Source organism: Procambarus clarkii, chromosome 60 (genome assembly GCF_040958095.1).
Source record: "Procambarus clarkii isolate CNS0578487 chromosome 60, FALCON_Pclarkii_2.0, whole genome shotgun sequence".
NCBI classification, from domain to species: Eukaryota; Metazoa; Arthropoda; class Malacostraca; order Decapoda; family Cambaridae; genus Procambarus; species Procambarus clarkii.
Genome location: NC_091209.1, coordinates 3,905,732 through 3,930,790, shown reverse-complemented (window position 1 = coordinate 3,930,790; position 25,059 = coordinate 3,905,732). Strand labels below are relative to the sequence as shown.

Genomic DNA, 25,059 nt, shown 5'->3' with positions numbered 1-25,059 from the left:
TGCTCCCAGGATCTTCTGGGCGCTGTTGGGTCGTGTCACGTTTGTGCCTCCATTCGACAGGTGAGTTTCTGCGGTCTGGCATCTTTTGGCCGGACGCTGGATGCGGAGATGTTTATATACCTGTCTTTATTTAGGTATATTTCTGTACGACTGAGACTGTTCGCACACCAGAGACTGTCCCTTTTCAACCCTTCCTGTCCCACTCATGTGCATGTCTAACCCATACTCGAGTCATTCAGGGAACTCACCTCTTTCGTGTTATGAGGTGTGTGGGTTGTGGTGCTGGTTATGTACTCACCTGGTAGGGCTCTCTTGGTTGTGCTTGCGGGGTTTTGAGCTCTGGCTCTTGGGTCCCGCCTATATGTAAGAATTTGCGGGATAGTACCAGTGGAGTGCAGTGGTGCAATAGGTACAATCGGGGAACACTGTATAACCATCAGAGGTCTGCGGTTGTTACACGTCCTACCTGCGAGCATGCGCTAGATTGCCAGTACATCCGAGGACTTTCAGGGCATACTAGCCTGTTTTCGACTTGAAGTTCCGGCCTATCCTGGTTGTGATGGGTATGTGGGCCTGCGGGCCCCTCCACACAGCTGCCTGGTGGGCCACACTCTGACCAGTCTAGCCTAGCCTCTGGCCGGGCTTGGGGTGTAAATGAACTCCCAGAACCCCATGCAGCGGGTATCAAGCGGGTTTCTCCGCCATTGGTCGCCTGGTGTGCAGGTTCCTGGGCCTGCTGGGTTCTGTCGTGTCTCCGTTGGCCCTGTCTGGGGTCTGCCTGCACCGTTCTCTGCCTTTGCAGAAGCGAGTTGCTATTTACATGTTGCATGTTGAGGTGGTGCCTGTTGCTGCTGCACGTTTGCATTGGTAACGTGTTTCTTGGTGGCGTGTCCTTGTTCTTGTGTCCGGTTGTGGTGAGGCACTTTGCTGCTGTTTTGTGCCTAGGGTTTGCGTATGGGGGTATGCTTGTTGTTTTTCGTGGTCTTCAGGTCCCTGGCTTGGCCCTCCCATGTGCATAGGGTTTCTGTCCCTGCCTGATTGTCCACCCCTGGTTGTTTCCTGGGGTTTGTGCTTCAGCTCTTTTGTCCTGCCTCTCCCCAATTGTTTTCCTGGCATCTCCTTTGGTCGGTTTTGCCTGCACTTATTGCTGTAGGGGGGGGGGGGGGTTTCGGGTTTCTACTGCTTCCCTTCCTTGTGCGTTCCCTTTGTTTCCTCCTCTGCCGCAGGGGTGTTCTGCATGCGTTCCTTGGCTTCTTGGGCGTTCTTTCAGCCTGTGTCCTATGGTGCGCTTCTTTGTCTCAGTCTGTTGCAGTTGCTCGTACCCCTTGGTTCGGGTACTGTTTCTGGAGGCACCCCTTACGCTTTCTTTGGTTTTCCTGGCTTGCCCTGCCGGTTGGCTTTTCGGGGTCTTGCGATGTCTCGCTCTTCGGACTAGTCGTTTCTGATCTGGCGGGCTTGCTTGCTTTGGGGAGTTTTCTGTTCGGCAGACGTTCCATCTCCTTGTGCCGCCTGGGTTTCGGTGGTCGCGCCCGGGATCTTTCCGTGGCTCCGCCTTTTCCTAGGCTCAGAGGGGCGTTGTAGGGGCTGCTTCTGTTCTGCCTCGCCATCTCGCCTCCGGTTGGTGCTCGGGTGGCTTCGTGGTAGGTGTCCCACCTGCGTGCTTCTTCTTGGCGGCAGTATGAGGTATTTTGGCGGTCCTTCCTTTTCTTCCTGTCCATTCTTAGGTGGCTGCAGTTGTTAGCATCAGCTTGGTTTTCCTGGTGGGGGTTGGGAGCCGTTGTCTTGCCACATACTGTCGCCCCTTTTCTTGCAGCACTGGCGGAGCTGCTTTGGCTTGCTTTCGGTCTTGGTGTTGTTTCTGCACCGTTAGTAAGCTGTCTCGTGCGTTGTTTCACCTCCGGCCTGTTCATGCACCACTTGCACCGTCCTGGTCTCTGGTCAGCATGCTCTGTCTTCTCCTCGGTTGGTAGTGCCCCTTTGGTTCCGCTTTGTTTTTTCGTCGGCTCTTTTTCCTGTTGGTATTTGTCTCTGGGGGTTGGGTCGCTGGGCTTCTTGCTCCTCCGCAGGGGTTTTTCTGCTCGGTTTTAGCGTTTTGGTTGTTCGGTGGAAGCAGTCTCCATCTTTTCTGGCACGGGATGTGGCTGCTGAGTTCTGGAGGGTTCCTTGGTTTGCTGGGGCTTGGTTGGTCAGGCCGGGGGTGTGTCGTGTTTTTGTGTTCAGTGGCGGCCCTCCGCTGTTATTTGCGTGCCACGGCATCTGTGTCTGGGGTGCGTTTTGCGTTGATCCGGTTCCATTCTTCCCGGTTCGCTGGTGATGGTATCCTGGGTTGTCAGTCGTGTTCTTGCAGCTAACCTGCCTGTGTTCTTCCCCCATGCTCGTGGCGTTCGTGGCTTCGCTGCTCTCGCTGCCGTCTGAGCGACGTGTTCTTGCTATCATTCGGGCACAGATCTTTGGTTTTCGTACAGGGGCCTTGCTGCTCGTTGTCTCGTGTTGTTCCCGGGCCCTTTCGGGGCTGTGACGCCTTGGGTTGGCGTTTGCTGTCTTGCTTCCGTGGGGGGGTGCGTGGTGTCCGCCTCCCGGTTCCGTCCCTTTGACCTTCCTCTGTGGGTAGTTAGCTCCGGGGAGCCGACGGGCCTCCCCCTAGAAAACCAGTGTTGAATATATGAATGTAATGAAACGCCATTTTCTTGGTGAGACCCGGAAGCTCCTTGGCAACCCTCCCTCCCTCCGGTCGGCCGGTTTTTCGCGTGTTTTGACATCCAGCCTCAGAAGTGATGGGTGGATAGCCGGCGTGGGAGGTCTGGGGCTCCCCCTTCGCCCTCCCGAGGAGGGGGAGCTGCACAGACAGTGCCGCGGTGATGTGTGACGTCATACTAGTTTGCTTGTTTTCTGTTGGGAAGTTCTGTCCACTAGTTTGACTTTTGGTAACAATTTTAACCAGAATAGGGGTTTGTTTTGGAATGCTTACCTTTCTGGATGCTTGACCCGGTCGATGGCAGACATAGAAACCTTCCAACCACACGGGGGTTTCTATAGGCCATTGCTTCCCTTGCCTCTCTCAGGGGACCAGGTTCTGGCCGTGGTCCTCGGTAGGCCCTAGAACTCCATACACATGACTGATGCCAAAGTTTGACTTTAGCATATCAGCCTGGTAAAGCTCCGGGGTGCCTCCGGGTCTCACCCAGAAAATGGCGTTTCATTACATTCAACGCTGGTTTTATAGATTGTGTGGGGTCTGTTCTCCTATTCCACATTACATAACATGGCATTTATGCATATTAAATTCCATTTGCCAAGTGGTACTCCATATATACTTATTTTGTCCAAGTCTTCTTGAAGGGCATTACAATCATCTAAGTTTCTTATCCTTCCTATTAGCATCATCAGCAAACATGTTCATATAATTCAGTATTCCATGTGGCAGATCATTTATGTAGATAATGAACATCACCAGTGCAGGATTCGGACTGCTTCCCGGTGGTTCATTGTTTGAACTTGATGCGGTCCTTGGCTCTTTGGGGCTGGTCGCTTCGGGTGACTGTCTGCTGAGTTCTCGGGATTTGGCTCTCCTGGCGGTTCATGTCCCGGGTGTCTCCAACGTCCTGGTGGACGGCCTGTCCAGGTTCCGTCCCCTTTCCACGGAATGGACGGTCGATGCCAACTCCTTCAGTTGGCTGTGTCGGATGTTCGGGACTCCGGACGTGGATCTCTTCGCATCAGCGTGGTCGAGGCGTCTACAGGTTTACGTGGCGCCCTTTCCCGACAGCGAAGCCGTCGGGGTTGACGTCTTCAGGCAAGACTGGGCGAGGTGGGATTACCTGTACCTCTTTTCCCCGGTTCCGCTGTTGCTCCAGGTCCTGATTCGCTTGGAGACTTACCAAGGTCGAGTTGTCCTTCTGGCTCCTTGGTGGCCGGCCCAGCCTTGGTTTCAGGTGCTGCTTGCTCAGTGTCCGAACCAAGGGTCTTCCTGCGGCTCCGCCTTTTTCAGCAGATCGGTCCAACCCTGTACGAGGCTGGTTCCATCTTCTCTTCGAGTCTTCATGTCTGGTGTTTTTGACTTGAGTTTATCATTCCTTGTATGGTGCGCAAGTGACTTCTTTGTTGGTCTCCCACCTGCGTGCTTCGTCTCAGCGACAGTATGAGGTTTCCTGGCGGTCCTTCCGGTTTTTCCTATCACTGCATCGGTGTTCTTCAGTTTCTGATAGGGTTGTGCTGTCCTTTCTCTCTTGGTTGTTTCAGGACCGTCATCTTATGCGGAATACTGTCGCTTCGTTTTGTGCGGCGTTGGCGGAGCTGCTTCAGCTTGCTTTCGGTGTTGATGTTACTTCCGCCCTGTTTTGCAAGTTGTCTCGTGCGTTGTTTCACCTCCGGCCTGCTCATGCGCCGCCTGAGCCGTCTTGGTCTTTGGACCGTGTGCTCTCGTTTCTCTCTTTGCCTCAGTTTGTTGTGGCCCCTTCCGTTCGGGATTGCTTTTATAAGGCTCTTTTCCTGTTGGCATTGGCCTCGGGGGGTCAGGTTGGCGAGCTTCATGCTCTCCTCTGGCGCTGGGGTTTCTGCTCTTTTGGTCCTGTTGGTCGTTATGTTCGTTTGCAGCCGTCTCCCTCTTTTCTGGCGAAGAATGAGACGGCTGAGTTCCGGAGGGGGCCGTGGGTTGTTGATGCCTGGTTGGTCAGGCCGGGGGTGCATCATGTGTTGTGTCCGGTTGCGGCTCTCCGCCGTTATTTGCGCGCCACGGCTTCCGTTGCCGGGGATGCACTCTGGGTTGATCCGGTTTCCCTTCTTCCCTGTTCCAGGGTTCGGGTCTCTCAGGTTGTCCGCAGGGTTATTAAGTGTAGCCAGCCTGCGGTTTTACCCCGGGCCTACGACGTTCGTAAATTTGCTGCTTCGGCGGCTGTCTTTGGCAACATGTCTTGGGTGGACATTCGGGCCCAGGGTTTTTGGAGATCGAACAGGGTCCTGGCCGCTCGCTACCTGGTGAATGTTCCTGGGCCTCGTCGGGCCTGCATTGCTTTGGGTCGGCGGTTGCAGCCAGTTGTCTCGACTTCGCGTTGAGGAGTGAGGACGGCCCACTGCCCGGGTAAGTTCCTGGTTTTTCCTTATCTTTGGGTAGTTAGCTCCGGGGAGCCGAAGGGGCTCCCCCCAGGAAACGAGCGTTGAATGTAATGAAACGCCATTTTCTGGGTGAGTCCCGGAGGATCCCCGGCATCCCTCCCTCCATCCGGTCGGCGGTGTTTTTCGCGTTTTTGACATCCAGCCTAAGAACTAATGGTTGGGTCGCCGACGGTGGGGTTTGGGGCTCCCCCCTTCCCCCTCCCGGGGAGGGGGGGGGTTGCGCAGACGGCGGTCCGCCGACATGATGACTTCGTGATGGTTATCTAATTTTCGCTTGGGGAGCTCTGTCCACCTGTTCGGTCTTTGGTCGCAATAGTTTACCAGAATAGGGGTTTGTTTTGGGGTGCCTACCTTTCTGGGTGCCTATCCCGGTTGATGGCAGACATAGAATGCTCCCATATGAATGAATGCATAGAATGCATAGAATATGTGGGGTCTCTATAGGCCATTGCTCCTCGTGCCTCTCTAGAGGGGGGCAGGTTCTGGCTCGTGGTCCCCGGTAGGCAAGAACTTCATGCATTGACTGATGCCAGAAAGTTATACATATCAATTCAGCCTGGATAGCTCCGGTAAGCCTCTGGGACTCACCCAAAAAATGGCGTTTCATTACATTCAATGCTGGTTTGATTATCCTAATAATTTTACTAAATAAAATCTGTAACCAAAAATATATATGATGATGTACATCCAGAATTTAAGAAATAAATCTGGCTAACGGGGTCGAGTGCGATAGGCTTATTGGATTGAGCCCGTCCTTCCCCCACCGACAGACCTCCCCCACCCACCAACACACTCTCTGCTTCAAGGTCACGTAGTTCAGCTATCCATAATTCATAAGTAAAAATGTATTTGTTTAATAAACAGGAAGCAATAAAACATGTGAATGATTATTAATGTATCGAAATGCTGTACACTTAACATGAAAATCAACATATAATGGCATAAATATTGTACAGCTAAGATATAAATTTTTAATGTGGGCGGGAGGCTTTGGTAGCTTGGTGCTTTGTCAGCGAATTAATACACTGACTTCATAACATACATCCCTCGCTACCTTTCTCTTTCACTACCTGTCTGTCTGTCTGTCTGTCTGTCTGTCTGTGTGTGTGTGCCTGCCTGCCTGCCTGCCTGCCTGCCTGCCTGCCTGCCTGCCGCCTGTCTGCTTGCCTGCTTGCTTGCCTGCTTGCCTCCCTCCCTCCCTCTCATAACATCGTCTTGCCCAGGGTAGGGAGGTTTTTTTGCTGGGTGGGGTGCACTGCAGCTGATGTAGCCTGCATACAAGCGGCAGCCAACAATTCTCTCTGGTGGCCAGTTTGTTTGTGTGTATTGCTTCTTGGGCTTTTTTTTTTTTTTTTTTTTGTTTTTAGTGTGTTCGCATGTAATTGGCAGAGGTGGTCTTCCTTGCTTCCCATTAGGCCTTCGTAGGTTGTGTTTCTAGTCCTCCGCTGTTGCCCCCAAGGTTTCACGGCGACTACTGGTGTGTCAGGTTGCCTGCTAACAGACAGGGTTTACTGTCTAAGCTAGCCCTAGTGCCTGGGTTTCCCGTAGGGCTAACAGACCCTGGAACACCACATTGGGCTCGGGGGTACCATGGATGCAACTTCCAAACCCTGTCTCACCTTGTGCAATGCTGAAAGTTGTTCGTTGCCCATGCCTCGCGGTGACAATCACCTGTCCTGCCTCCGTCATGCTGCCTGTTGGGTCAGTGACACCTACCACTCTGAGTCGTCTTGCAGGATTTGTTCCTTCAAGACTCAGGGTGGTAGGTGTCCCCTCCCCCACCGCAACAACCCTAGCTGGGGTTGTTGCGGTGGGTGGGGAGAGGGGGTTTTTCTTCGCCTCCTTCTCTTCTGCATTGGTTTACCATATTTGCTGGCGTGAATTACGCACCTTTGCTTTTTGGGGTGTTTTTCAATTGGTTCCTGCACGCCTGTTCTTATTGGTGCCTGTCGTTCCCTTTGGTGTGACATATCTTTGGTTTGGGTTATGTCTTCTTTGTAAAGGGTGGGCAGGTGCGAGGATTGCTGTGTTTTTCCTGCATCCTTGCTATGGTGTCGTTGGTTGTTTGGTTAAGTTTGTCCTCATCTTGCTGTTCTCCTCTTATGTTTGTGGGGGTTGCGTTTCGGCTCTTTGGTCCCGTCTCTTCCCCCATGTTTTTTCCTGGGGTTCACATTTCTGCTCTTCTGGATCTCCTGCGGTTCTCTGTTTATAGCCTTCACCTCAGCACTGCCTCCTGCATCCCCCTTTCCTTTCTCCTCTGCCTCTGGACAGGTTCTTTTTTCTTGTCTCTGTGGCTGCTATTGGTACTTGGCTGCCTCTGGTGTCCCTTTGTAGATGTTATATTCTTCTTGAGTCATCCATCTTTTTCTGCCCTGCCTTCACTGCAATTACACGTACGACTTTATTTTTTATTCCTCAGGAAGTTTTAGTTCTTGGGATTACTTTTATTCCCTTGGTATGTGTTGTTGGCTTTCAATTCAGTCTTTCTTCTGGATGCTTCTGCTGCGGTGTGTACATACATGGGTTCAACCATGGTTACATTCCAGCTGCAGGAATGACATTTGTCTTGTTTCTTTATAACCAAGGTTTCCTACTCTGTACTTTCCTTTGGGTAGTGATCATGTCTCCTGGTCATGTGTTTACTGACTGTGGTCATTGTTGTTTTCTTTCTTTTCTTCTGGGCACTGGTTTTGTACCTGGTGACCTTGCCCTGTATGCACGTTTGGCTCCGAAGCCTTTGGCCCATAGTCGTTTTAGCTGTGGGACTCTTTTTTTTTATTAGGGTTATGAAAAAAACATTATATTACATGCAGATTGTTTTCTGCATGCATTGTTTTTGTTGGCTTTGGCCTCTGGAGGTCCGGTTGGGAAGCTTCATTCTCTTCTCGGGTGCAAGGGTTCTCCTCGTTTGGTCTTGGGGTAGTTTTGTTTGTTTGCAGCCCTCCTTTTCTGGCAAAGAATGGGACAGCTGGCTTCCGGAGGGGTCCACGGTTGTTGATGCTTGGTTGGTTCGGCAAGGGGTGCATCTTGTTTTGTGTCCAGTGGCGACTTACGTCGCTACAGGCGGGCCACTGCTTCAGTTCTGGGGGACATTCTCTGGTTTGTTCTGGTTTCTCTGATTCCCTGTTTCAGGGCTCGTGTCTCTCAAGGTTGTTTGCAGGGTTATCACGTCTAGCCTGCAGGTCTACCCTCATGCCATATGTGCCTAAGTATGCTGTTCTGACCGCTGTTTATGGTAATGTCTTGGGTCGACATTTGGGCGCGGGGGTTCTGGAGGTCGAACAGGGTCTTGAATGCTGGGTATCTTGTGAACGTTCCGGGCCCTCTCCGGCCTTGTGTTTCATTGGAATGTCTGTTGCAGCGTGTTGTCTCATCGTCGTCTTGAAACCTGCGATGCTGCTGCCTCCCGGGTGAAGTCCTTATTTTTACCTACCTGTGGGTAGTTAGTTACAGGGAGCCAACGGGGCTGCCCACAGAAAATCAGAGCTAAATGTAATGAAATGCCATTTTCTGGGTGAGCCCCGGAGACTCGCTGACACCCACCCTTCCTCCGGTCAGTAGTTTTCATCATTTTACGAACTGAGGGGTGGAGCTGCCAACTCACCTGAGTGGGCTCCCTCTTTCCCTTGTCAGTGGGAGGTGAGGGGTGGCACTAATGAGCAGGCACACTAGTTGGATAACAATTTGTTTGTTTCATTTTTTGGGGGGAGGGGGGAGTTCTTTGGCTTTGTACGAACGTAGGTCGCAATTTTCACCAGTTGCAAGTTTGTATTGTTTCGCCTACCTTTCTGGTGGTATCCCTGGTCGATGGCAGACATGACAAACTCTAAATGTAGAGTGCTTATATAGCCACTGCTCCCTGCACCTCTCTGAGGGGGCCAGGTTCTGGCTAGAGGTTCCTGATAGGCATTCAGAACTCCAGGGACTGATGACCCCAAACTAATAAGGCACATGTTAGTTTGTATAGCTTTAGGGAGTTTCCGAAGCTCGCCCAGAAAATGGCGTTTCATTACATTCAACACTGGGTTATTTTCAAGATGGGATCTGTTTACAGGAGCCTTGGAGGACAGGATGTGAGCTCCATACACCCACAGGAGATTTAAATCTTAAGCTATACTTAAAAACAACCCTGGTTGCAATGCACAGTTGAAGGGTTAAGGTCCCTGCGCCTCACAATGCCTGTGTTTTCTGGATGGGAGCCCCTTCGGCTCCCCGGAGCTTTACCAGGCTGATATGCTAAAGTCAGACTTTGGCATCAGTCATGTGTATGGAGTTCTAGGGCCTACCGGGGACCACGGCCAGAACCTGGCCCCCACAGAGAGGCAAGGGAAGCAATGGCCTATAGGCCATTGCCTATAGGCCATTGCTTCCCTTGCCTCTCTGTGGGGGCCAGGTTCTGGCCGTGGTCCCCGGTAGGCCCTAGAACTCCATACACATGACTGATGCCAAAGTCTGACTTTAGCATATCAGCCTGATAAAGCTCCGGGGAGCCGAAGGGGCTCCCATCCAGAAAACACAGGCATTGTGAGGCGCAGGGACCTTAACCCTTCAACTGTGCATTGCAACCAGGGTTGTTTTTAAGTATAGCTTAAGATTTAAATCTCCTGTGGGTGTATGGAGCTCACATCCTGTGTGGATGTTTCACAAAAACCCCGTGTGGTTGGAAGCATTCTATGTCTGTAATCGACCGGGTCAAGCATCCAGAAAGGTAAGCATTCCAAAACAAACCCCTATTCTGGTTAAAATTGCTACCTAAAGCCGAACTAGTGGATAGAACTCCCCAACAGAAAACAAACAAACTAGTATGACGTCACACGTCACCGCGCTGCTGTCTGCGCAGCTCCCCCCTCCTCGGGAGGGGGACGGGGGAGCCCCAGACCTCCCACGCCGGCTATCCACCCCTCAGTTCTTCGGCTGATGCTGTAGGCACCGGTTGTGTGCTCCGGCTCCAGTAGTTGTTTCAGCATTGTATCTAGAGTGTGGTGTCTGTCTTCTAGGTGGTGCGTGAGCCGGGAGTGTGTCTCCAGTACTCGGGCTGCATTCGCCTAGGGTTCCCTTCCCTAGGTGCCCGGTAAGTACTGCCCTTGGGGCTTGGGGCCACCTTCCACAAGTTCCTTGGGTCCTGCCCCTGCTAGGCCGTTTACTGCTTGGTTTTCGGCTGCTCTTTGTGTGCTCGGGTGTTCTGTCTCCCTTGTTCGCCTTAGGGTAAGGGGCAGTTTTGCACTGGTAGGGCGTAGGGTTGTGCAGCTTGTCTTTACCAATCATGGCGGCCGGCTCTATTCCGCTTGGATACGCTGTCCTCTTGCGGGGTTTTCTTTTTCTTTTTGTTTATCTACCTGGTGGGGGGGTCTGTCTTCGTTCTTGCCCCTTGTGTCCTTTGTGTTCTGAGTATTTTCTGGTGGTACTCCCCTGCTTGGTCCCCGTGAGTGTACACGTCCCGGGGGTTCAGCTCTTAGAAAGTTGTTTGGTAGCTTTGGGCGCCAGTTAGCAGTACCCTGCCTGGGATTACCTGAGCGCGAGTCCTCTTATAGTAAACGCTCGGGACATTGGGAAACCCCTGGGGGTTTCGCGGGTCCAATGGATGTAACCCCAGAGTTCCCCCCTCGCTTCCAGCGAGTTTGAGGGTTGCTCTCACCCCTTGGTCTCTGGGTGACTCTCTGTTTTGCCTCCGTCTGCTGCCTGTGGGGTCGGTGACACCTTCGACCCAGAGTCCTGCGAGTTTTGTTGCTCATTGTGGCTCAGTTACCCAGTTGTGTTGACTAAGCATGTGCGGGCAGCAGGGGCGTTGCACTTTGAGCTTTGGTGGTGGCAACGCTCTTGTTTGTTTGCTCCCCGGGAGCCCCGGGACTGCCCTGTTTTGGTTCATGTTGGGACTTGGGGGTGTTGGTTGCTTCGGTTCCTTCCACGCCCCCTTGTCTTTCCCCTGGATCCCCCCTTCCTGCCTGCATCCAGTTCCTTACTGTCTGTAGGTTCGGGGCGGGGTTTGATGGTTTTGAGACTCGGGCAGTCTCGGGGAAACTTCCCTTCCGGGGTAGCTACGGGGACATTTGAGCCTGTTCCTCCAGTCATGTTGTAAGAGTCTGCCAGTGGGCTCCCTTCCTTAGTGTTTTCATGGCTGCCCCGGTTTTCTGGTACGGCTGATGCTTTGGGGGGACGGCTCGGCCCCGGGACCCTGTCGTGTAGGTTCCCGGGGCTGGGGAGGGGCTGACTTGGGGGGCCTTGGCCCCTTAGGACCCCGTGGGGTTTTTTCTCCCCCTCTAGGCGGGGCTTGTGGTTACGCGGAGCAGGGTTCTTCCTCCCCACTCGCCATGCGTGTTTTTGGGCGTCGGCCCCTCCCTGGGCTCGGTTCCTTGGCTTTTGAGTTGGTTGGTTCCGTCCTGTGGGTGGATGCTTCCTCCCCCTTTTTTGGGACAGTGTCTTCATGTTTCCCCGTTCTTGGGGTTCTACGTGACTTCTGGTCTCGGGTGCGCCTGTGCCTTTGTGTGCCTTCAGAACTAGTGTTGGCTTCTGTTTTCTCGAGGGTTCGGGAAGGTTTTCGCTACTTCCCGCTTTATTGGAACATCTGTCGGCTCCTCGTCCGGGTCGCCGTTTTGGGTTACTTGTAGCCCGGTTGGGCTGCTTGTGGCCCGGTTGGACTGCAGGTGGCCCGGTTGGGCTGCTTGGGGCCCTGTTGGGCTGCTTGGGGCCCAGTTGGGCTACTTGTGGCCTGGTTGAGCTGCTCGTGGCCCAGTGGGTTTCCCTTTTGGGCTCTGTCTTCGCTTCGTTGGCCGGTTTTGTTGTTCCTGCTTCCTCTTTTGGCTACTTTTCTGGTGCAGTAGTCCTGGTTGGCGCCTTCCCGCAGAGCGGTTTGTGCGGTTCGGCCAGCGTGTCATGCGCATGCACCATGGAGGTTGATTTGGTCTGGGCTGTGTGTTTTAGCGCTGGTGTTTTGCGCCCTTTTTTCTCAGGTGCTTTGTCTCTCGCTCTTTTGCCTTGCTCCAGCATGTGCCCCTTCGCTCCGGGGGTGTCCTGGTTTCCAGCTGTGGGGAGGAAGCCGAGGTTTTCCCTGTGTCATGGGTGTGGGCCGCCTCCTTCGCCTCTACCCTGCTCTCCTGTGTGTCCGGCTCTGGCTTCTTCACCTGACGGTGCTCCCAGGTTTTTCTGAGCACTGTTGGGTCGTGTCACGTTCGTGCCTCCGTTAGACAGGTGAGTTTCTGCAGTCTGGCGTCTTTTGGCCGGGCGCTGGATGCGGAGATGTTTATATACCTGTCTTTATTTAGGTATATTTCTGTACGACTGAGACTGTTCAAACACCAGTGACTGTCCCTTTTTTCAACCCTTCCAGTCCTACTCATGTGCATGTCCAACCCATGCTAGAGTCATTCAGGGGACCCACCTTTTTTCGTGTTATGAGGTGTGTGGGTTGTGGTGCTGGTTATGTACTCACCTGGTAGGGCTCTCCTGGTTGTGCTTGCGGGGTTTGAGCTCTGGCTCTTGGGTCCCGCCTATATGTAAGAACTTGTGGGATAGTACCAGTTGAGTGCAGTGGTGCTATAGGCACAATCAGGGAACATTGTATAACCATCAGAGGTCTGCGGTTGTTACACGACCTACTTGCGAGCATACGCAATATTGCCGGTGCGTCCGAGGACTTCCAGGGCACACTAGCCTGTTTGCAAATGGAGGTTCCGGCCCATCCTGGTTGTGGGGGGTATGTGGGCCTGCGGGCCTCTCCAAGCAGCTGCCTGGTGGGCCACCCTCTGGCCGGTCTAGCCTAGCCTCGGGCCGGGCTTGGGGTGTAACTGTACTCCCAAAACCTCATCCAGCAGTTGTTGAGCGGGGTTCTCCGCCGTCGGTCGCCTGGTGTGCAGGTTCCTGGGCCTGCTGGGTTCTGTCGCGTCTCCGTTGGCCCTGTCTTGGGTCTGCCTGCTCCGTTCTCTGCCTTTGCAGAAGCGAGTTGCTATTTACATGTTGCATGTTGCGGTGGTGCCTGTTGCTGCTGCACGAGTGCATTGGTAACGTGTTTCGCGGTGGCATGTCCTTGTTCCTGTGTTCGGTTGTGGTGTGGCACTTTGCTGCTGTTTTGTGCCTAGGGTTTGCGTATGGGGGTTTGCTTGTTGTTTTTTGTGTTTTTTGGGTCCCTGGCTTGGCCCTCTCATGTGCGTGGGGGTTTTCTGTCCCTGCCTGCTTGTCCACCCCTGGTTGTTTCCTGGGGTTTGTGCTTCAGCTCTTTTGTCCTGCCTCTCCCCAGTTGTTTTTCCTGGCATCTCCTTTGGTCGGTTTTGCCTGCACTTGCTGCTGTGGGGGGGGGGGGGGGGGCGGTTTCCACCGCTTCCTTTCCTTGTGCATTCCCTTGTTTCCTCCTCTGCCACAGGGGTGATTTGCGTGCGTTCCTTGGCTTCTTGGGCATTCTTTCAGCCTGTGTCCTGTGTTGGGCTTATTTGTCTCAGTCTGTTGCAGTTGCTTGTACCCCTTGGTTCGGGTACTGTTTCTGGAGGCAACCCTTCCGCCTTATTCGGTTTCCTGGCTTACCCTGCCGATTGGCTTTTCGGGGTCTTGCGATGTCTCACGTCGGACCCATCGCTTCTGAACTCCTGGCGGGCTTGCTTGCTTTGGGGAGTTTTCTGTTTTGCAGATGTTCCATCTCCTTGTGCCGCCTGGGTTTCGGTGGTAGCGCCCGAGATCTTCCTGCGGCTCCGCCTTTTCCTGGGCTCAGAGGGGCTTTGTCGGGGCTGCTTACGTTCTCCCTCACGGTCTCGCCTCCGGTTGGTGGTCGGGTGGCTTCATGGTAGGTGTCCCACCTGTGTACTTCTTTTTGGCGGCAGTATGGGGTATTTTGGCGGTCCTTCCTTTTCCTCCTGTCCCTTCTTAGGTGGCTGCAGTTGTTAGCGTTGGCTTGGTTTTCTGGTGAGGGTTGGGGGCCGTCGTCTTGCCACATACTGTCGCCTCTTTTCGTGCGGCGCTGGTGGAGCCGCTTCGGCTTGCTTTCGGTCTTGGTGTTGTTTCTACACCGTTTGTAAGTTGTCTCGTGCGTTGTTTCACCTCCGGCCTGTTTGTGCGCCGCTTGCACCATCCTGGTCTCTGGTCAGCGTGCACTGTCTTCTCCTCGGTTGGTAGTGCCCCTTCGGTTCCGGTTGTTTTTTCGTCGGCTCTTTTTTCTTTTAGCATTTGCCTCTGGGGGTCGGGTCGCTGAGTTTCTTGCTCCTTCGGTTTTAGTGTTTTGGTTGTTCGGTGGCAGCAGTCTCCATCTTTTCTGGCATGGGGTGGGGCTGCTGCGTTCTGGAGGGGCCCTTGGTTTGTAATTACCTAAGTGTAATTACCTAAGTGTAGTTACAGGATGAGAGCTACGCTCGTGGTGTCCCGTCTTCCCAGCACTCTTTGTCATATAACGCTTTGAAACTACTGACGGTCTTGGCCTCCACCACCTTCTCACTTAACTTGTTCCAACCGTCTACCACTCTATTTGCGAAGGTGAATTTTCTTATATTTCTTCGGCATCTGTGTTTAGCTAGTTTAAATCTATGACCTCTTGTTCTTGAAATTCCAGGTCTCAGGAAGTCTTCCCTGTCGATTTTATCAATTCCTGTAACTATTTTGTATGTAGTGATCATATCACCTCTTTTTCTTCTGTCTTCTAGTTTTGGCATATTTAATGCTTCTAACCTCTCCTCGTAGCTCTTGCCCTTCAGTTCTGGGAGCCATTTAGTAGCATGTCTTTGCACCTTTTCCAGTTTGTTGATGTGCTTCTTAAGATATGGGCACCACACAACAGCTGCATATTCTAGCTTTGGCCTAACAAAAGTCATGAACAATTTCTTTAGTATATCGCCATCCATGTATTTAAATGCAATTCTGAAGTTAGAAAGCATAGCATAGGCTCCTTGCACAATATTCTTTATGTGGTCCTCAGGTGATAGTTTTCTATCTAGAACCACTCCTAGATCTCTTTCTTTATCAGAATTCTTTAAAGATTTCTCACATAATATATAGGTTGTGTGGGGTCTATGTTCTCCTATTCCACATTCCATAACATGACATTTATTAACATTAAATTCCATTTGCCAAGTGGTGCTCCATATACTTATTTTGTCCAGGTCTTCTTGAAGGGCATGACAGTCATCTAAATTTCTTATCCTTCCTATTATCTTAGCATCATCAGCAAACATGTTCATATAATTCTGTATACCAACTGGTAGATCATTTATGTACACAATAAACATCACTGGTGCAAGAACTGAACCCTGTGGTACTCCACTTGTGACATTTCTCCATTCCGATACATTGCCTCTGATTACTGCCCTCATTTTTCTATCAGTCAGAAAATTTTTCATCCATGATAGAAGCTTACCTGTCACCCCTCCAATATTTTCCAGTTTCCAGAACAACCTCTTATGTGGAACTCTGTCAAAAGCCTTTTTTAGGTCCAGATAGATGCAGTCAACCCAACCATCTCTTTCCTGTAATATCTCTGTGGCTCGATCATAGAAACTGAGTAAATTCGATACACAGGATCTTCCAGATCGAAAACCATACTGTCTGTCTGATATTATATCATTTCTCTCTAGGTGTTCTACCCATTTAGTTTTGATTAGTTTTTCCAATACTTTCACTATTACACTTGTCAATGATACAGGTCTATAATTGAGGGGGTCTTCCCTGCTGCCACTTTTGTAGATTGGAACTATGTTAGCCTGTTTCCACCCGTCTGCTACGATTCCTGTACACAGGGATGCCTGAAAGATCAGGTGAAGTGGAATGCTGAGCTCAGATGCACATTCTCTCAGAACCCATGGTGAAACGCCATCTGGGCCAGCTGCTTTGTTCTTACCGAGCTCCTTGAGCATTTTTTCCACTTCGTCTCTAGACACCTCTATGTGTTCTATATTGTTCTCTGGAATTCTTATTGTATCTGGTTCCCTAAAGATTTCATTTTGTACAAACACACTTTGGAACTTTTCGTTTAGTGTTTCACACATTTCCTTTTCATCTTCCGTGAATCTATTTCCCATTTTCAACCTCTGAATATTATCCTTTACCTGCAATTTGTTGTTTATGAATTTATAGAATAGACCTGGTTCTGTTTTACATTTGTCCGCAATCCCTTTTTCAAAATTTCTTTCTGCCTCTCTCCTCACTGCCGTGTAGTTGTTTCTCGCATCTTTGTATCGCTGGTATGTTTGGGGGTTCGGCCTCTTCCTGTATTGATTCCATTTTTGTGTCTTTCGGTCTCTAGCCCTCTCGCAATTTCTATTGAACCAATCCTGTTTCCTAGTTCTGCATCTCTGTTTTGGTATAAATTTTTTTGTGCCTTTATCATATATTTCACAAAACTTGCCATACATCTCATTCACTTCCTTGCCTAGCATCAAGTCTGTCCAATTATACTCACTAAAAAAATTTCTAAGGTCACCATAATGTCCTCTCCTGAAGTCTGGTTTTTCAACTGCTTCAACCTCCTTATTTTCTTCCAGCTTATAACGCATTGCATACTTTATTCCCAAAAAGACATGGTCACTTTTACCCAAGGGAGGAAGGTACTGAATGTCAAATATCTCTTCCTCCTTCCTGGTAAATATCAAATCTAGCATGGAGGGAACGTCCCCTTCCCTCATCCTCGTAGCTTGTTTAACATGTTGATACAAGAATGTTTCCAGGATGAGGTCTACAAATTTACAGGTCCAAAAATCTTCTGTTTTAGCTTCATATGCTTCCCAGTCTATGGATTTCAAGTTGAAGTCACCGACTATCAACAGTCGTGATCTATCGTTATCCGCTCTCGCTATAATCTCTCTCATTATTGTTATAAGACCTTCACGTTTACTATCTAGCTCCTCCTTTGACCATGTGCTGCTTGGCGGTGGACTATATGCATTTATCATCATTAGTTTATCATCCTCATAGCAGATCTCTAGTGCTATTATGTCAACTTCTTGTGGATTGGCAGTCATTATTTCCTTCACCTTTAGGTGTTCTTTTACCAGCACAGCAACGCCACCGCCTTTCCTAATTTTTCTGTCCCGTCTCCAAATTGAGTAGCCCCTTGGGAATATGACCTCATTTAAAATTACATCTTCAAGTTTTGTCTCCGTGAGTGCAACAATGTCTGGTGTCTGCAGCTGTATTACATCACTTAACTCCAGTATCTTCGATCTCACTCCATCTATGTTGGTGTATGCAATCTTCAGGAACTTGTTCCCCCTCTCCTTATTCTTCACTCCCCCTCTCTCTATTGATTTTGTTGGTTTGCCTTTATGTACCACTTTACTGGTTTGCCTACCCCTATCACTTTGTAGAAAAAAGAATTTATTTCTTCTTCATTCCTGCTCTCATTTAAATGTTTTGCCTCGGCGAGGTTCAGTTTCAGCTTCTCTCTATCTTCTTTTGAAAGATCTCGTCTTAACGACCACCCTTTCCCATCCTCATCCCTTTGCAATTTTCTAGCATTCCTTAGTACTTCTTCCATCTGTTTGGCACCGTTTAGGGTGATCCTCAAAGGTCGATCTTTCCCTTTTACGTACCTGCCTATTCTCCTGTAGTCGCACACATTCTCTCTGTTTGTAAGACCTTCCACGAGGCCAACAATTTTATCTACTACTTTAGCTTCTTCTACAGCTCTTTCTGACCTAGATGTTATCGCCTTTTCTTTGCAGCCAAAAATGATCAGGGACTTACTCCGATCAACTGTGTTTTGCACCAACTTCGGGTTAGATGCCAATTCTTTCCTCACTTCTAGCCTAATGTTTGTTTTATCTTGGTTGCTGCAGTGTTTGACTTCCTTTACTGCTTCTTCTATTTTTTCCTTCTCCTTGGCCACTTGTGCATAAGTGAGTTGCATATCTTTCTTGCACTGTTCTATTCCCTGTGTAACTTCCTCCATCTGTGCTGACAAAAGCTGTTTCTCCTGTTGAATTTCCTTGCCTAACCTATTGTAGTCATTTATGTTTAAATTTACTTTAACTTCTTCCAAAGCTATTTTTAAGAGTTTATTTTCTTCTTCCATGGCTTTGCAATTTGTTTCCAATTGATTCTTATCCTTGCGCAAGTCTTTCACTAAACCCTCAAGACATAAAACTTTGCTATTCAAATGGTCATTACTTTCTTTCAATTTACTAATTATTTCTACATGAGAGTTCACTATAGTATCTAAATTTACCAACTTGTTATGTAGACTACTAATATCAATGCTTTCTTCATTGAATCCCTCAAAATCAAGCTCTGTTTTGTTTTTCCCCTTGCCAGTGGCCATCTTGAATGTTCTTCTCTGCACTGTAAACACTAGGGCAACTTTTTCTCATCCAATTTTTCACTTCCCTTAGCACTTTCCTGTTATCTCACCTATTTTTCAAGAGCATTATACCTTTATGTTCTCTGGGACACCACTCACTACCATCAACCTGTACTACAATACTTAGGATTGTTGAAATATGCTGGAGCTCCTCTGCTGCAAGTGTTGACCCTAGGGGTGTCACCTTGCATTGTTGGTGCTTGGTCGGTCTGGCCGGGGGTGTGTCGTGTTTTGTGTTCAGTGGCGGCCCTCCACTGTTAATTGCGTGCCACGGCATCTGTGTCCAGGGCGCGTTTTGCATTGAGCCGGTTCCGTTCTTCCCGGTTCGCGGGTGACGGTATCCCGGGTTGTCAGCCGTGTTCTTGCGGCTCACCTGCCTGTTTTCTTCCCCCATACCCGTGGCGTTCGTGGCTTCGCTGCTCTCGCTGCCATCTGAGCGACGTGTCCTTGCTGTCATTCGGGCATGGATCTTTGGTGTTCGTACTGGGGCCTTGCTGCTCGTTTTTCTCGTGTTGTTCCTGGGCTCTTTCGGGGCTGTGGCACCTTGGGTTGGCGTTTGCTGCTGGTTGTCTCGCTTCTGTGGGGGGTGCGTGGTGTCCGCCTCCTGGTTCCGTCCCTTTGACCTTCCTCTATGGGTAGTTAGCTCCAGGGAGCCGACGGGGCTCCCTCCAGAAAACCAGCGGTGAATGTAATGAAACACCATTTTCTGGGTGAGACCCAGAGGCTTCCCGGCAACCCTCGCTCCCTCCGGTCGTCGGTTTTTCGCGTGTTTTGACATTCAGCCTCAGAGCTGATGGGTGGATAGCCGGCGTGGGAGGTCCAGGGCTCCCCCTTCCCCCTCACGGGGACGGGGGAGCTGCACAGACAGCAGCGCGGTGACGTGTGACGTCATACTAGTTTGCTTGTTTTCTGTTGGGGAGTTCTATCCACTAGTTCAGCTTTAGGTAGCAATTTTAACCAGAATAGGGGTTTGTTTTGGAATGCTTACCTTTCTGGATGCTTGACCTGGTCGATGGCAGACATAGAATGCTTCCAACCACACGGGGGTTTCTATAGGCCATTGCTCCCCTTGCCTCTCTGAGGGGGCCAGGTTCTGGCCGTGGTCCCCGGTAGGCCCTAGAACTCCATACACATGACTGATGCCAAAGTCTTACATTAGCATATCAGCCTGGTTAAGCTCCGGAGAGCCTCTGGGTCTCACCCAGAAAATGGCGTTTCATTACATTCAACGCTGGTTTTTTGGGTCATCTCCCTCATACAGTTTTCTTCTTGAAAATCTGCTCTCTCTCTTCTGGGAGATGGAGATACTGCAGATATGTACTTTGCTTGCTTTCTCCTTGAGTAATTAGCTTCAGGGAGCCAGAAGGAGCTTCCCCAGAAAACCAGCGTTGAAAGTAATGTTTGTTTGTTTCTGAGTGAACTTTGGTGTCTCCCTGGTTCCCTCCATTCTTGTTTATTAGTTGGTGTGTGTAATCTTTATATCTGGTCTAGAACTGGCTTGGGAGGGAGACTTAGATCTTCAGCCCCATGTACTGGTTGGGCAAGTTAGGTCTAATGAGCTTGCTCCAATTTTGAGAGATTTGATCATTTGTTTTCATTGTTTTCAGAGTTTGGCAGTTTCAAGGCTTCAAACTCTTTTGAACCCACAGTAGTTTGTATTGGTTCACCGACTTTTTGAATGCTTTCTTAGTACCGCTCTCTGTGCCTCTTTGAGAGGGACCAAGTTGTAGCTCATGGTTCCTGGTATGCCAAACAAAACTGCACAGCTGAAATAACCTAAAAGTGTAGAGCCATTTCAGGAAAATAGTTTCAGGGAGCCAATTGGGTTCATCAAGAAAGAGGCATTTCATTAGATTCAATGTTGGTTTTTGAGTTCAGAAGGATTGACCAAATATCTGATAATTTATACATATCAACTCGGTTGGAACTGAACTGATTAGACTAAGGGATGTCAAGTGTGTAGATGTTGAACTAAAACTTAAAGGTATATGTGAGAAATGAAAGCCAGGAAGAATAAAATATGATTGTAAGACTGTTCATTATTGTGAAAATCCCAAATACAGTGGAGCCTTGATTTACAATGGTAATCCGTTCCCGAAGATGGATCGTAAGTTGAAATATCGTAAGTCAAATCAAATTTTCCCATAAGAAATAATGGGAATTGAATTAATCCATTCCATACCCCCAAAAATATTAACTTAAAAATACATTTTATACTGAATACAATTTTTTTCTCTAACTACAATACAGTACATATGTTTATCTTACCTATATAACTCTTGACGACGTATGGAAGATGATGATGGGGGGGTGGGGAGGAGAGGTGTTACTGTGTGGAAGGGGAGTCCCCTTCCAATATAACATCAGACAGTGATGATTTCTCTGGGGTACTCTCTCTCCTACGTTTTGCCTGCATACCACTAAAACCTGGTTGTGGTTCACTGCTTGTTTGTCTCACTAAAAATTTGTCTAGCGACGCTTGTTTTTCGCTTCGTTTTAACGTCTGTAATGTTGCATCACAGTGTCTTTGAAAAGGTTAAGGCAATGGCCTACTACAGCTTGATTTGGGTGAGTCGTTTCAGCAAAAGTTTGCAGTTCTTCGCATGCTGCACACTTTTTCTTAATTTTTGAGGAAGGGACAATCTGTACTGCCTTCTCCCCTGAAGAAATTTCCTCAGCTGCCTCTTGTTGCTGCTCCTTGTGAAGGGCTTGGAGTTCTTCGGTGGTCAGTTCTTCGCTGTGTTCCTCCTCCAACTCCTCAATATCAGCACCATTCAACTCCAAGCTCAATTGCCGTCCCAGAGAAACAATTTCCTCAACAAGAGGCACTTCAGGTTCAGGCTCAAACCCCTCAAAGTCTTGTTCTGCATCACATTCAGAACACAATTTTCCCCAGCCAGAGATTATGGTTCTTAGTCACTTCTTGCCAGGCTTTTGTCTATGAGTTTTAAAGCACTACAAATGTTAAAATGGTTTTCCCAGAACATTTTGAGGGTGAGGTTTGTGGCATTCGTCACTTCGACACATCTCCGAAAAAGTGCCCTTTCATAAAGTTTCTTAAAATTGGCAATGATTTTCTGGTCCATAGGCTGAAGTAGAGGAGTGGTGTTGGGAGGAAGGAACTTTACTGTAACAAAACTAAATTCCTCCATCAATGAATCCTCCAAGCCTGGAAGGATGGGCAGGAGCATTGTCAAGAAAAAGCAGGGCCTTGAGTGGCAAACTGTTCACCTGTAGATATTTTTTTGGGCAGGGTACACCACCTCATTGACCCACTCGATAAAAGTGGTGTGAATAAGGTGGTGCCACCCATACCTTAGCATTAGCCCTCCACATCTCACATTTTGTTTTTCTGAACATTATATATTTTGAAAACCCTTGGATTTTCAGAATGATACACAAACAAGGGTTTAATTTCCAACTCGCCGCTCGCATTACCACGCAGCACAAGAGTAAACCTATCTTTCATAAGCTTGTGTCTGGGCAATGACTTCTCCTTGGTAATGTATGTCTTCTTCGGCAGTCTTTTCTAGAATAGCCCTGTCTCGTCACAATTAAACACTTGTTGTGGTAGGTATGCCTCACTCTGCACAAAATCTTTAAATTCGCCAATAAATCTTTTAGCCGCTGGTTTGTCAGAGCTGGTACCCTCCCCATGCCTCACAACACTATGAATGCCACTTTTTTTTTCTAAATTTCTCAAACCATCCTCTGCTCGCCTTGAACTCTTTCGCTTCTGCATCACATGTTCCAGGGTTTTCTTTATAAGAAATTCATGCAATTTCCTTGCTTTTTCACAAATGATGGCCTCTGAAATGCTATCACCTGCTAACTCCTTGCTGTGTATCCAAATTAATAACTGTTCAACATCCTCAAGTGTTTGTGTTCTATGTTTCGTGATTATTGATATGCCTTTTGCCACTTTAGTACTCATGATGTCCTTTTTCTTAGCAATTATGGTGGATATCATTGACTGAGATTTGTTGTACAGTACTGCCTAACTAGTTCAGCAACCCGCACACCATCTTCATGTTTACGAATGATCTCATGTTTTTCCGCTATGGTCATCCTTACATGTGTTTTCATATGTTGGACCTTACCACTGACTTTCTTGGAGCCCACGGTGCATAATATATAAGAACCATATAATAATCAGTTTTTATGTTCAAAAATAAAAAAAAAATCACCAAAATAATGGAATTTTTTATAAGCGTGATCGTCACTAAGCGGGCGGCTCTAGTAAACTGAGGTAGGTCGGCCCGCCTCGACCAGGAACCACGCGCTCGGCCGACCCGAACGCGTGTCAACGAATATTTTTTAGTCGACGACACTATTGTAAGTCGAGTAGCATTTTCTGATCAGATTTATATCGCAACTCAAAATTATTGTAAGTCGGGGAAATTGCAAGTCAAGGTGTCACTGTATTGCTGAAATAATAGAAATAATTATTTTTTTACTTCACTTACATATAGCTTTCTTACTTATAATTTTATTTTTTTTCAGGGGAACTGAATTCTGTAGAAATGTATGTAACTGTCAAGTCTAAGGTAAGAAATTGCTTGTTTAGTTTACAGTGTTGTTGTATAGTCTGGTATCAGTCATGTGTAATTACTTAACACTTTCGCTCACCGGGCCCGGGACCTCCCACGACCCCAGGTGGGCTTGGGCGTTCCACGGGAGCGAGAGAGAGAGCGCGGTAAATTTTGAAAAGTGTATAATCTTTTCAACTTTGTCAGCTTAATTCTCGTCCTAAGATATTCAATTTGGTATCAATGTGTTCGCAATAGATTTCTAGATGGACGAAATAATGCTGTGGTGCTGTGGCTAGCGCTGTGAACATCGTGAACAGCATTGAATCACTGATATTTGAACATTGTACCAAGTCATTATCACACGCAGGCTCTTCTATAATAATATCATGGCTAAATAATACAAGTTATATATATATATTATGACATTATTAGGCGATGCTGTGGTCACACGCTGAACAGCAGTGCTGTGCGCTCATGCTGCGAGCGCCAGCCTTGGTTGCTCACTCAATACTGAGGCTCCCACACCTGAGAATGTGGACCACGATTTTTTTTAAAGATTGCGTCTGTTTACAACAGCCCTGAGGAAGCTGATGTGAACCCCATGTAGCCGCGGGAGTTTTGAATGGAACGTGAAAAATACAAATACCCGGAGGCGCGTTGCGCACCTAAAGCCTGGGCCTGCAGGCACGTTGCGCAGTTAAAGGTTTAATCCGCTTGACCATCATGACCGGACAAAAGGAAGTGATAGCCGAAGCTATTTGAACCACTTCCCTGCCGGCACTCAAATGGTAATCTTAGGCATAGCATTTTATCAAATCACCTCATTCTTCGGGCACACGTGAGGAACACAAATGCGAACAAGCCTGAATGGTCCCCAGGACTATATGCGACTGAAAACTCACACCCCAGAAGTGACTCGAACCCATACTGCCAGGAGCAACGCAACTGGTATCTACAGGATGCCTTAATCTGCTTGACCATCACGACCGGACAAAAGGAAGTGATAGCTGAAGCTATTTGAACCACCCCACCGCCGGCACTCGGATAGTAATCTTGGGCATAGCATTTTACCAAATCACCTCATTCTTTGGGGCACACGTGAGGAACACAAATGCGAACAAGCCTGAATGGTCCCCAGTTTTCCCCTGAATGGGGTTCACCCCTGAATGGGGTGTGAGTTTTCAGTTGCATATTGTCCTGGGGACCATTCAGGCTTGTTCGCATTTGTTCGCAGGACCCTTTCCTCCGTTTTATGAGCTGTGGAAAAGAAGTTCCTGTAAAATAGTCTAATAGGGGGTATAGGTGTTGTGTTAGTTGTCTCTTCAGAGGTTGCATGGCTTTTCACTTTCCTTCTTATGATGTTTTCGACGAAACCATTGGAGAAGCCGTTATTGACTAGGACCTGCCTTACCCTACAGAGTTCTTCGTCGACTTGCTTCCATTCTGAGCTGTGGCTGAGAGCACGGTCGACATATGCGTTAACAACACTCCTCTTGTACCTGTCTGGGCAGTCGCTGTTGGCATTTAGGCACATTCCTATGTTTGTTTCCTTAGTGTAGAATGGTTTCGTCGAAAGCATCATAAGAAGGAAAGTGAAAAGCCATGCAACCTCTGAAGAGACAACTAACACAACACCTATACCCCCTATTAGACTATTTTACAGGAACTTCTTTTCCACAGCTCATAAAACGAAGGAAAGGGTCCTGAAAGATATTGTTAATAGAAACGTTATCCCTACAGACAAAAATCAGAGGATACAACTGACGATTTACTATAAAACCAGAAAAACGGCCAGCCTACTCATGAGAAACTCTCCAGACACAAAACAGAACGCTTTAAAAGAGACTAACGTCGTCTATGCCTTCAAATGCCCTCTTGGGGACTGTAAGCTCCAAAAAAACCAGTATATAGGCAAGACAACAACATCTCTTTCTAGGCGTTTAACGATGCATAAGCAACAGGGCTCCATTAAGGAACATATAATCTCTTCCCACAACCAAACCATCGCCAGAGAAATCCTAGTAAACAACACAGAAATCATCGATAGATACAGCGATAGCAGGCGGCTTGACGTTTGCGAGGCACTACACATCAAGAAGTCAACACCAGCAATCAACAGCCAATTATTGCACAACTATATTCTACCCACCT

The 25,059-nt window shown here is 48.7% G+C and overlaps 1 protein-coding gene across 4 annotated transcripts in view; it reads left to right on the top strand.

Moving 5' to 3' along the window:
- The window catches only part of LOC123766697 (saccharopine dehydrogenase-like oxidoreductase), a 356,813-nt gene that overhangs the window by 80,959 nt on the left and 250,795 nt on the right, over positions 1 to 25,059 (top strand). For all 4 annotated transcript variants that reach the window (XM_069307404.1, XM_069307405.1, XM_069307406.1 and 1 more), the window contains one exon: positions 22,880 to 22,923. In XM_069307404.1, coding sequence (XP_069163505.1) covers positions 22,880 to 22,923 — 44 coding nt within the window. The remainder of the gene's footprint in view (positions 1 to 22,879; positions 22,924 to 25,059) is intronic.